Consider the following 13,135-nt stretch of genomic DNA (forward strand, 5'->3'; position numbering starts at 1 on the left):
ATCAAATCGGGACATGTAGGTATGCATCCTTCAAATACAGGGAGCATGTCCAGTCTCCCCGACACAGGGACTCCGCTATCATTGCTGGCGTAACCATCTTGAACATTTGAAGGGGTAGGTAAAGGTTTAAGATGGACAGATCGAGGACAACTTGCAGGCCTGCTTGGTTCTTCTTCTGTACTGCAACGATATGAGAGTAAAAGCCCAAGCCCCTCTGTGAGAGGGTGCGGGGGGAGACTTCCTCTACGGCCTCGCTCGCTACCAGAGAGCGGATCTCTGCAAGGAGAGATGGCGTCCCAATATGTGGGAGGGGGGTTAGTGGTATAGGAAGGCGAGGGCCCTGGGATGCTACTGAGAGTGTCCACGGGTCCACAAACCATGTCCGCCAGGACTGAAAGTGAAGGGCAAGCCTGCCCCCCACCGGAGAGCTGTGGATCTTTATGACACTGTCACTGCTTCTTTCCCTCAGAGGCTGGTGCCTGGGAGGGGGACTGGAAGAAGCCCTGCCTAGATGTTTTCTGCTGTTTGTGCCGATGTTGGCTGAGGGGCCTGTCGGGCTGTCTAGTGTGCCTGGTCCCGGAAGCCCCTGAAACTGCCAAAAGTATGACTTCTATCAGACCGCACCTGGCCCGGTGTAAAGCTTTTAGGAGCTGGTTTTGCCAGTATAGACAGTGATTTGGCTGTTTGAGAGCTGTTCTTTTTCTTGTCCAACTCTTCATCAGTGGAAGAGTGGGAAAGGTCCCCTCCTTCAAATGGGAGATCGAGAATACGGTCCTGCATGCCCGGATTAAGCCTAGTGGCCCTGAGTGACGTAGTCCGCCTCATGTCAGTAGTCACGCAGATGGCCCTGACTGCTGTATCAATATGAGCCACGGGTGACTCCATTATGTCTTTTGCCTCTATTTTGCCTTTGAGAGCCCAGCCCTGAAACAAGCATGTCTGTGAACCTGAAGGTCCGGGAGGAATTCAACCATCTCCCTCCATAGTTTCTGATTTACAGCTGCTAGCGTGGAGAGTGTCCTTGGAATACACCTTTATCCCATAGGCCTCTAGAACCTTCTCCGTCTCGTCTAAAATGGCCGTAGTGGAAGTCTGAGGCTTGGCGTACATTAACGCTGGCCCAATGACTGATAAGTGTGGCTGTGGGTGCCCCGACAGGAGGAGCGAGTTGCCTTCTGCCTGCCTGTATTTTACACCGAGACGCTTGTTGGATGGCTGCGTAGAATGGGGTTTTGTCCAGCCCTTCTTCGCCAGGGCCTCCACATCCTTTTGTAGCAGTATACTGACCTGGTGGATGAGCGGATAGTCAGCACCTTCGCTAGGACCCCCGCCTCTGGCTGTTCCTTTTGTGGTTGAGGAATTCCCAGGTACTCCGCCACTCTTGCTAACCTGTCATTGAAAGCCCTTAGAAGAGGTGTCTTATTCCTCCTCATCATCCATGCCGTCCGCTATATCTTGCGGGTCCCCAGAGTCTGCTGACCGTGTATCTGAGGGGGCCGCTGGAGGCAGGGGTTGGCCCGTGCCGGTAGGCTGCGCCAGGGCCTCCTTGGGTTGAGCCAATGCTACCACTGTACTCATTGCTGGTGACAGTACTGGAGCCAGTGGTTGTATTGGTGGAGCTGGAACTGGCTGCTGAGGGAGCATAGTCGGGATCATATCCTAAACGATTCCATTGGGAATATTCCCCATTTCTGGAGATTTCATGAGCATGTGGAATTTTTCAGAAAAGCGTTCTTCACACACTGGTGAGGCATGCTCCTGTACCGGCATGGCCGTCTGGATGTGTACGGATGATTTCTCCCTGTGCTGTGTCTGGTATGGGAGTAGCCCACTTCCGTGTAGCGCAATTGCTCCAATGAGGATGGATAGGAAGTACACGTGACCTGCTGTGTGGACATGGGTGACCACTCCACCTTGGGCGTGCAAATTCTGGCCTTTGGTGTTCACTAGAAAGGTGCGCTTCTGATCGTGCTGCCATTTTGATTGACTGTGTGCGGCCATATTGTCGTGTACCACCTCACGTGCAGCTGGCAGATCTGTGGGTGAACTGGCTTTGGCCTCTGCTTTTTTGCCTCACTGTGCAGGCTCGGGTCTGCCTTGCACCTCAGGTGTAGACCTGGTAGGTTGTTCGCCCTTGGACATGGTACCGGTGGTTCTTTTATCAGTGCTTTCAGGCGCCCCCTCATGCCCAAGCCTGGTATCAGAGGAAAGCCCCTCGGGATCCAGCCCGGTATTAGAGCCGTGTGGCCCCTCAGCTATGGGACCGGGAGAGTCTATGGACCCCTCGGCTGCAATACCAGTAGCTATCTGATCCTCGGTACCGTTGCCGGTAACAGAACCTACTACAAGCTAGATCACTTCCCTGGGAAGGAGTCGCCCTTGCGGGGTGCTTTTGAGAACATTATACTTACCTTCTTAGTCTTTCTCCTTACGTACTCTTATGTGGTCCTGAGGAAATCCGTCAAAGAGCTCTCTACACCTAGCCAGCTGGTTCTTGAGAGACCGGCCGTAAGAGCGGTGCAAGCCGTATAATATTCCCGCTCGTGGTCCTTGCCTTGACAACGGAGGGAGCGCGTGCATGTCTGACGGAGGGAAAGAATTATCACAGACCGGGCACCTGCTTAAACCCGTTGCGGCAGACATACACCAGGGAGGGGGGTAGGCACCGGAGGACGGTGTACAACACAATCTAAAAAGTGAAATAGAAATATAATCTAGGGACACATGTCCATTGGGAAGACTTGACACGCCTGGAATTACAAGCCACATAAAGGCCTCAACAACTGCGTTGGGCGAGGTAGGTCTGCTCCTGTCGTCGCGGAAAAGAGGGCTACGGTGTGGCACCGGTGGCCGTAGTCAACGGAGCACATGCTCCCGGGGTAGCACCCCTGTGTGTAACTAAATTTAAAAGGGGAAAGACTTTTTTTGTGTTGAAAAAGATTCAGTTCCCATCCCAAGCGAGGGACGCCCATACAGTATGGAGGAAAGGGGAAGTAGGAGTATGCAAGTGTGGTGTACAAAGAAGAAAATCTGGTTTGGGTGACATAGGCATAGAATGGGGAGTCTTAAAATTTCTGTATGCTTGAGTTTATGTATATGACCCTGCTAATTAAAGAATTTTCTTACATTAAAATGGCTTCAATTACTTAGTTCGATTGGACAAGTGTTCACTTCAACTACTACACATCTAGTAAGGCCCTCTGGTGGCTTCCTGGGACAAACAATTAAAAATAAATGATTGATGCATTTAATCAGAAATGAAACAAATGACTTGAATATTTTATTCTGACTTTACATGCGGTGTTAAAAACCAAAAAGAACGTAATTATTTACACATCCACAATACAAGTTTACAAGATATCTACACAAGTTAAAGTACTCTACAGAACAGAATAGAGCTACTTTATTTCTGGGTCACTTTGATGCCTCCCCATATAAAAAGGTATAGTCCATGTTTACCTTTGCACAAATGGATAAGCAGATCATCTGATGAGAAGATTTAGTTGGAAATCCGAACGGAAATACTGATAGAACTTACACTTACAATCTACAAGGCAGCACAATGCTACAGAACGTTAGTAGGGCTTACACAATAAGGATGTTTGTGCAGTTTAATGTGAAATGAAGAACAGTTTAATATTTGTAACATGAATTCTATCTAAGCCGTTTCTGAGTTGAGAAAAGAGTTAAGCGAAATCTCAACAATAACATTGATAAAATGCATGTTACAATTGACAAAGTTGCGAAATATTACAAAGTGTAACCAGGGTATATTTCGTTGTACTGTTTTGTTCACATCGCTGCGTATTGGACATGGTTTGAATTTGTTATTAGTACCAGTTAAGTCTAATATGTATGTTTTTAAGTGAGGGATTTACAATCGCTTTATTGTTTTGTTAGTCTTGGAATTAGGTCTGCTCTTAGTTCATGGTGTGGAGATGCAACACACGCACACACAGAATCTATGCAACCAACAGTATTCTTGGATGATAATATGCTAAGAGTTAACCTTGCGTAAGTATGTAATTTAGACTTCAAAGAATTTTGGGATCATCGAAATATACATCTGTATTAAACAGACTATCATTCGGCTTGCCTTCGTAAATCTTGTACTTTTCTACGCCTTTGCTGTGCTCACAGCTATGTTTCAGTGAGGATATGGCCAGGCGCGGTTTTCAAGCCAAGACTGCATAACATCAGATGCGATTTGCGCCAGTTAAGGAGGCGTGTCGTTACCCGTGAGCAATCGTTGGTTTTACATTGCGAGTGAGTGATGGTTCTTGAAACTGGATGGAATGCATCTAAAAGAAGGTGCATTGTTGCCGCCGTCTTTCAACCCAGGGCTGCCTTGTCCAACAAACTGCCCTTGCTTTTACTATTTGGGAGTGTTCACAAATACTAATGCATCTGGCACTCAGAAAATGTGATGTGCTATACCGAGGACACTTGACAGATTATAGTACTTTTTTGTCTTTCTCTTGAATAAGGCACAAAATGCACAGATTCAGATAAACATATACATACAGCGATATTTACAGAACGTCGTCATTGCCCGCATGACTTGCAAATACATACTTACATCACACGACATAACGTGATTGCACTACTGCTGAATTTCCACATACCATTTTTGCCAGAGTATTCAGTCTTTTTTCTCTTTTTTTTCCTAAAATTGGTTTTTACCTTCACGGTAGGTGATAGTGAACATAGCTAAAAACACCCTTTCGATACAAAAGCCTTCTTAACTATTAGCTGCCGTCAATGACAAAGTGTGTGTATCAAGTTCACAGTGGACGGGGCAGTCACGATTACCAACAATGGCCTGTGGTAGGACCGTGCGCTCTTCAAAATGCTTTACAACAGGAAGGTAGACATTATCGATCTATAGCAGCATAACAAAAAAAAGTCTTACCATTGCACACTGGGTAGCTTATACAGCTCAGCGGAGGGGCTGAAAAGACAAAGCTCTCTATATTGGGCATAACTCTGAACCCAGTGGACAGCTGACACGAGTTGTTTTGTTTCTTCTCACCAACCCAGTGTAAATTATTCCCCAGCATAAAAGAGACAGTGACAATCTCCAAGTGCATCATTGTGTGCAAAGTACCCACACGCACGTCTACACATGATTTACCTGCAGGGTGAACCAAATGGCACACATGAAAAATGCTACAGCTGGGCCAAACTGAACTTCTGCAAATTGCTTCTTACCACAGAAATTCTCTGAAACATTTCCATATTCTGACATTTGTGCAAGAGGCAAGGTGAATGCATACATATTAAAATGTTCACATTTAATGGGAAGGCCACTCAAATGGCCGAAAATGAAACCCATTTTTCAAGTATTTGCTTAGAATCAGAGAACTGCATCAGTTTTTCATTATGGTAAAGTCTCCCCACTGCGCTACACGTCTCTGTGGCTCCGAACAAAAGAAATGTAATGACCAGCACTTTCCTTTGTTTTCCTCGCATGTACGGCGATTCTCTCCCCCAACATTGTGTGGCAAGACACGCATGTTGCTGAAGTAAAGACAGTTTCTTTGGCCATTTCTTCCCCTCCTTAGACAAGCAGGTCTCTGTCTTCAGAATACTCCAACAACACACTGTTAAAGGGTACAGATTAATACCATATATGTTTGTTATTGATTACACAGGTTTTAGTAGCTGTATTTGTTCATTTGTCTGACTGATGTTGGTTGAGGCCCAAACGAGGGCTTCGGTGGAACATCAGGCTTTATGGAGGGTGTCCTCTTAAGTCCTGTACGAGGAAGAGTTCCGTGGCTCGTATAACTGCTCTGTCTGGACAAAGATGGCTGTGCATGGACCATCACTGAGGTTCCCTGCAGGTAGTCCATCCTCGTACCTGGAGAAGGAGGCATGTAACTCCCTCGGCTAACACTAGGTTGTCTCGACAACAAAACACCATTAGGCGAGTTCATGTTTTTCGGAAGCGCTGATATTGAATGCCTTTGGGAAGACATTTTATGATGGCCCCTTTGTCGCTCTAATGATGCCATTGGTCCGGTTGGAGTTGTCGGAACATCCACTCTTTTTGTTGGACTGTTTCTTGGAAGAGAAGTAGGGGAATAGAGTGATGCTTCCCTGTTAGGTACCTTGGGTGGAATTTCTGACATGTTTCCCATAGTATCGAGCATTAGGGTTGGGTGCGGTGGTTGATGACTGCCTTGATGAGTAACCTGAATATCTCCCAGTACAGCTTTCGGATTATTGGCTGTTTCATTTAAATGTTTCAGGAAGTCATTCAGGGTATTTCTGGAATCAACTGATCGCCTGTGGTCCCTTTTACTGGATGGTTTTGTCAGTTGTTGATCGACGTTTTGAATCTTTTTGTCAGTTTTATGAGCATTGGAATTTGAGAATGAAGTATTGTAGTCATGTGTTGCATTTGGAAGGACAACAGCACTGGGAATGTATCCGTGACTTGGAGGTGAATGCGGCGGAGGGCTGGAAGGGAAAAATTGAGGACTTTTCAGAGGTGGTTCTTTCCGTGAAGCGTTAATGTTGTTTTGGGCCTTTTCCCATTGGTTTTTAATTGGTTGCAGGCTTTTCTGCTGCAGCACAGGTGTGGACTCCGGAGTGGGGAGTGCCGCAAGTTCGGGGGGCTGGGCTTGGGTTTCCATGAGCATGGACTTGGTGTCTCCACTTGGTGGCAGGTCCTTTCTACCTGCTAATAGGTTGGTATAGAGCTTGGGTGAATCGATGTTGTGTTGATATTCCTTCACGGGACTGTCGAACAAGCCATTTAACTTTGCAAAACTTCCGCTCGAGTCTGTGCAAGACTGGGCAGATTCTGCGTCTTTATGCATTTTTCTGGGTTTCCGGATGAAGATTCCTCTGTAGCAGTAGACTGCGACACCTGCGATAAAGGATCCGAGAACAAAGGCTGCCAGTACACAGGTGATCAAGACGTTCATGTGAACCATATGGTTGGAGTCTCCAGACTGTACTTCCCACCGTACACCTGTAACAAACATATAGTGATTATCATTCACATCATTTATATATCACAACAAGTGCAGCAGTTGTCTAATTAAAGCCAAACCTCTAGAATAGTACAACTTGCAAAGGATGCCAATTAATATGCTGACTTTTTTTTAAATCAGCTTTTGAACGGTAGTCCTTTCTTCCGTACCAGTTGCAAAATACATCAATTGAGTGAACAAGGACATGGATTTTGGAAAATGGAATGCAGTGAACATGGAGTGAGCCATAATCATTGCATGAGAACACCTAGGAGTGTTCGTATCACTCCTGTTCCACCAGCAGTGCAACTTATATAGGTCTACAAGTTAGATGAACACTGATCTTAATAGGACAGTGTCACTCTTGTTGGTACATATTTATTGTATTAGCAAAATACCTCTTATGCAAACACATAGTAAAGCTAGCGGATATAATGCTTGTTCTCTTATCAAGAACGCTTGACGTTTGCACAAATGAAATGAATAGCTCTGGTCTCTGCCTGTGTACATGAACTGTGCTGATGGCTCTATCAATCTGGTTTCCCCTTCTACCAATGCCGCCCGAAGCTGAAATAGCCCTTTGCGACTATCATCAATGATTTCCGCAAGGAAATTGAGGTGAGAAGGTGCCAGTACTTTAGGACTGCCAATTAATAATTCATGGAAGGATTTGTTTCTCAATTTCCTTTCTAACTCATAAATCAGTATGAAAAGAAAAACAGGATTATGCAAATGTCGTGTAAAGCTGTACATCGTACATATGGCAGTGTGCAGCGTTGTTAATACTGTGGAATAATTATGAGCTTGTACACTCTTTTATCTCAGCAGTAGAGTTAAGATATTTTTATCCCACAGGCTTACATTTTATTTCTGGCATGTATTTTGCAGCTCTTACAATTTTTTCACTAACTCACTAGCAGTCGCCCAATTGAATATCGTTTTTACAAGCAGATAACTGTGTTTCAGTTGAAATTACTGCTTTGAAACAAATTTTTAGAATGAGACCATTTTACACAGTACATAAAAAAAACACATTTAAAACAAAACCCAAGTTGAACACATACTGGATTAGTGTCTATGATAGTTATTATCACTGCAGAGTCTTTAGTTGTTAGCTAGCCACAGGCAATTCCACTGAGGTGTTAGTTCATTACATGTTTTTTGTCTACTTATAAAGGGGCATGCAATGGTCCAGGCAAAGGCTAAACGGGGGAGCAGAGAGCCTGAAAGCAGATGTTTTTGTTAGAGGCAAGGCCTTTGAACATTTTGCAATGTTCGGGGTTACAAGTTTAAATGGCATTGTGCATAAAAGAATAGCAAGGGAAAGATGGACTGAAGATAGCAAAAGAGAGGCTGCTTAAATAAAGAGACCAATGAAATCAATTATAACAGAAAAAAGGCAAAAGAGACAAATAAGAACAAAAAATGAAGAAAATATAAAATTGTGAAAAAAACAAAATCCATGTATCAGGAAAACATTTAAATAAAAAACAAAATGAAGTAGCGAAACTAAAAATGCACTGCCATAATGGCTGAAAGGAAACCTGATATCACATCAGCTATTTCAATTTGATTTAATTTATGGGTATAAAAATGTTTTAAACTGTAGGGATTTGGAAAAAGTTACATGTGTTTCTGTCATCATGCATATATTGATAACATTAAGGTTATTTATTTGTACAAATTTACAGTGCATTTTTTAAAGCACCAAAGGGCCAAAACGTGTTCCGATGTGTGTACTTGCAAAATACTATTATGAAATACTACAACCTCTAGGTTTGTAACACGCATCTAGTGTGCACAACATCAAAACGATAAATCATATTGCCCATCAGATTTCCTTTCAGCTATCGGTGGTTCCCTTGTAAGGCCTTACCCTTCGGGACACCTGATATTGGATCAATATAATCAGAAGTGTCTGGGTCATCTTGCACTACATATTTTCGAGAGCCAGTCGCTCTTGGTTTCCAGGAACCAATCACTCTGGGTGTGAGAACTGGGGCACTTGTCACAGCGGTTACAGAAGATGATGGCAATTCTTGGTCTGTGGTGGCAAATACATTTTTATTATTTCTTACTTTATACTGAGTACCTCATCCCAATTGTGGTTCTTTCCCACCAAAAATTCCAACACATCATGAATGATGCATAATTAACTATGACATTAATCGCTTTCAGGATAAATAAGTAAGCATTTGGCACTCAGAAGCATACTTTGTCTCATCCACACACTTCAAAAATACAACATCAAATCCCAATGAAGATGTCAGTTAACTCTTTCACAGCCACGACCTTAACGCGTGTGTACAGAAATAACGATTTATACATCCGCTGGGCCGTGAAAGGGTTAAAAGTTATATCATACAAAGACTACGGAACATTTCCAGTGGAATAAATAAAATCGCTCCCAAACTTTAATGGTACACATTTTTGGAATGTGTACTCATCTTCTAAAATGAGGACAACCTGGAGCGGGCTCTGTCCCCCTTCTGCAGAAGATGACACAAAATGGCGGCAACAATGCATGGCGGGGAGAGTGTAAAGCTGTGTGAGCTTTCGTGCTGTGAAGATGCCGCAGATGTTAATTAAGCTCATTCAATAAAAGATCAGTCTCAGTAAATGATGAACTCGTAACATGCGGTTACACAGAGGTGAAGCGCTGAGCAAGAGAAATCCGGCTATCGCTACGATCGGCGGAGTATATGAATAGAAGCACAAAAATGAGGAACTGCCGACTGCGAAAAGGAGGGGGCGGGAAAAAAAGCTGAAAATGCTTAACTGAAGAAAAGGAAAAGTAATTAATTCATAAAAAAACTAACCAGATGTTGGATCGCCAAATATTTTGTAATCTGGTGTAGTTGTAGTAGGCAAAAGGTCTAAAGGAATTAAAGGAACAGGTAATCAGTGAAAGTAACCAAACGAAAGCAAAAAAGGTCAAACTCCAAAATAGTAGAAATGGAAAATAAAATATTGTAGATCACAAAAAAGAAGTTTGTTCAGATTACTTCAATTGGCGGCCCCTAGAAACTAAAAGGCGTAGAAAAGCTACAGGAGCTTCGTATGTTGCAGTGCAATACGCATCGAAATTAGATGGCGCGTGCTCACTATAAGAGCGCACTAGGAAGCCTTGTTAACAATTAACATTGAGGGCTTCCACTGCTGGGATGTTATTGGAGAGGATTTTCAACATGAACGTGACTCATTCTTACCGTGGCATTCTCCAAGATGCGCAGTGTTTCCGTATTCCACATCTTGCTCGTAGGCGGTGCTGTAACGGCAAAGATGTAACATTTATAGGGGTTCGTTCAGCGGGCAAAGCTCAAAAAACAACTCAGCACTGCGAGCCAATCAGAAGAGGTCCCCCAAAGCAAAATATTTTACAGTATATTATGTCCTTCAAACAAACTGGTGCAATGAATTTAGCTAAGTGGACTAAGTTTAGTAAATTAGGCATAAGCCATGCATGCATCACAGCATTAGGTGATATTGCCACCAATATAGTGCCTATGGCACCACGCAGCTGGAGACATTGCCATCTCTTTTTCGCTTTTTAAGGAGGTGGGTACATTGATGGGAATAAAGAAGTGTAGGACAGTCATAGTGGGGGGGGAGCTTGATTGCCTCTATTAAAACAAGCACTGGCAATAGCAACAGTTTGGGCTTTTGTGTAGGCACGGCAAAGGCACTTGCCAGGCACTGCCGTAGTGGTATTAACCGGCCATTGATGGCAGCAGGTCCGGGTAACCAGGCATCTAATAGCAGTGACTGGCAAATGTCTAATACTTATGCAAACGCCAAAATTGTTGGCTTTGTCAAAGTTTGTTTATAATAGGACTTCAGTGAAGGATACGAATAGTGCTTATAAATTAGGTGGCAAAAGTCAGACCTGGTTTAGACATTTTCATTACACCAGTAGCGGGTTTACAGTTCCAATTAAGTCATTTACTCTCAGAAGGCTGTTTTGAAAAAACACTGGCAGGCACTCCCGAGTGCAAAGTTTGATGGCAAGGCTTGATTAAAGCAAGCTTAAAGAGTTCGCATGAGGAGGTGTTTTGGGCGGTGAGGGGCAGGAACTGGTTGGGAATGGCCATAGGAAGTACCATGGCATGGACAGTCAATGGGTGGGTAAATAACCAAACAGCACCTACAAGCTTTGTGTCCCTTCTCATATGCCGTATATCCCTATCTGTACTTTAATGCAATAGTTTTGGCTTGCAAGCGTCTCTGCCACTGAATAGCCCAAACTAAAAAGGAAAGCCACTGACTCGTTTGTTTACTGGTGGAATTCTGTCGTCGAGTAAATTACAGAGAACCATATATTACTACGATTATTTGTGATTTTACCGACCAAAATTTCAGAGTGGTACCATTGTGACTGTAATACTGAAAAACACTTTTCTTTTTTTTCAATTTGCCCTCCGTTTTTCCACCCTTATAACAACACCCCAACCCCATCCCGACTCATTTTAACCCCTTACACCACTACCCCATATATAATATATTTAATTAATATTTTCGGTGTTTTTCAGCGTTATGTACCTCAGTGAAATTTACCACTTTGTATTGTTTTCGGTAAAATGACTGTTTACCATTACTGCATGCACCAGGTTACAAAGCAGTACCCCATTAGGGACCACACACATGTGATGAGGGGCTGCTTGACACACTTATAGCTTTGTCAACAGTACTTTCATCAACCGTGAATTCATTGCGATATTGAACCATAGGCACTCTATGGTATAGCGGAATAAATAGGTCAATACATAATGTACACTATGCCTGTGCGATGGCTTTGAGGTTAAGAGTCTGAAAAATAGATTGACGTAGCCAAGGCACGTTGGAAAAAAAACTGTACTGAATCATCGCAACTGACTTACGTCTTGCGTTCAGTAGTATGTAGTTGCCAATACATAAATGCTTACACAACTTCCGAATCTAGTGAGATTATCAGAAATGTGGGCTTGTCTTACACAAAAAAGTGTGCCACATGTATTTGCATTGTTCCCCACGAACAATCACGTCCTGAAACTTCAATATTAACATTTAGACCAGGCTACTTTCAATGTAGCACATCAAGGTGTGGCATGTGTCCTATGCAGGGTTATAAATTAAGGAGAGCTGGGAGTCATTTAGTTACTGCTTGTAGCCTGGGAGAGCTTGGTTAGCTTGACATCAAGAGATTGCAGGAGCTACTTTTGGCTCCACAGACCAACTGATGCTGATCAAACGCACCCAAGTGAATTTAACTCTGTACAGTTGAGGACATTTATAAACAAACATTAGGACACATCTACATGACATTTAAAGCCTAAGGGGTCATAAGTAACGCACAAAATGATATGGTTTGTAACTTATGTGGAAATTAGATTTGCGGAACACGGTCTACTAGGGCCTCATCCTCCAGTGGTAGCTCCTGGTCCCTAGTTAATGCTAGAACCCCAGGAGCTGCTATTAGATCGTGGTTATTCAATCTTAATTTGGGCCCCTGCCCATTCCCCCTGAAAATGCATCTCCGAGTGAGTCTGTTGCTACACGATGCATACCTACCATTCTTGCAATCACGCCGTTCCTGGCAACTACTCTGAACGTGCATTTTAATGCTCTTGATATCAAGCGGCACAGTAGAGGCATGTGTGAGTGCATGCATCTGATGCGGGCAGAGGGCATTTTGCCCTAAACGAAGCTAAAGTGATGCTGATCAAACAACGATAATTTATTGCGTTCACTTTTCCTCCATTTTGCCTCTAAAACGTTTGTAAAGAAAAGCGAAAACCTCTAGCTTGATTCCTGGGGAAAGTTCATATTTTTTGTCAATGCTGCACTGATGCATATTTGTGTAGTACAGCGGTGTGGGGACACACTGGCTCTGTATAAAGCCAGCATTACATGCCTCCCCATCATTAAAGGTAAGTGTGCAGACACCCGAAAATGTCTTTCTCGGGAGTGCTGTAATTTACAGTACAACCCTAGCCTGCAAATGTCTGACGGGGACACACGTGCACTGCATGTTTCTGAACGGGAACAGAGGCAGGAAGTGAGATGTTCAGGGAGTCTGGAATGGGCACCAGTGGGTTTCCTTTGAATGGTCGTCAATAGAGTGTGTCCCAGATAAAAGAACCAGTGTCATCCTCCCCACACAAATGAACCTGCCA

At 43.7% G+C, this 13,135-nt stretch overlaps 1 protein-coding gene across 4 annotated transcripts in view; it reads right to left on the minus strand.

The window, feature by feature from the left end:
• Positions 1 to 3,258: 3,258 nt before the first annotated feature.
• The window catches only part of SEMA6D (semaphorin 6D), a 138,374-nt gene continuing 128,497 nt past the window's right edge, over positions 3,259 to 13,135 (minus strand). The window contains exons 16-19 of one of the 4 annotated variants that reach the window (XM_069624802.1): positions 10,193 to 10,251; positions 9,803 to 9,859; positions 8,860 to 9,027; positions 3,259 to 6,982 (exon numbers count right to left, since the gene is read on the minus strand). In XM_069624802.1, coding sequence (XP_069480903.1) covers positions 5,658 to 6,982; positions 8,860 to 9,027; positions 9,803 to 9,859; positions 10,193 to 10,251 — 1,609 coding nt within the window. In that variant the 3' untranslated portion in view covers positions 3,259 to 5,657. The remainder of the gene's footprint in view (positions 6,983 to 8,859; positions 9,028 to 9,802; positions 9,860 to 10,192; positions 10,252 to 13,135) is intronic. The other 3 variants (XM_069624803.1, XM_069624804.1, XM_069624805.1) reach the window with 3 other exon arrangements.

The sequence above is a fragment of the Ambystoma mexicanum genome, chromosome 11, assembly GCF_040938575.1.
Source record: "Ambystoma mexicanum isolate Mex_15411 chromosome 11, UKY_AmexF1_1, whole genome shotgun sequence".
NCBI lineage: Eukaryota > Metazoa > Chordata > Amphibia > Caudata > Ambystomatidae > Ambystoma > Ambystoma mexicanum.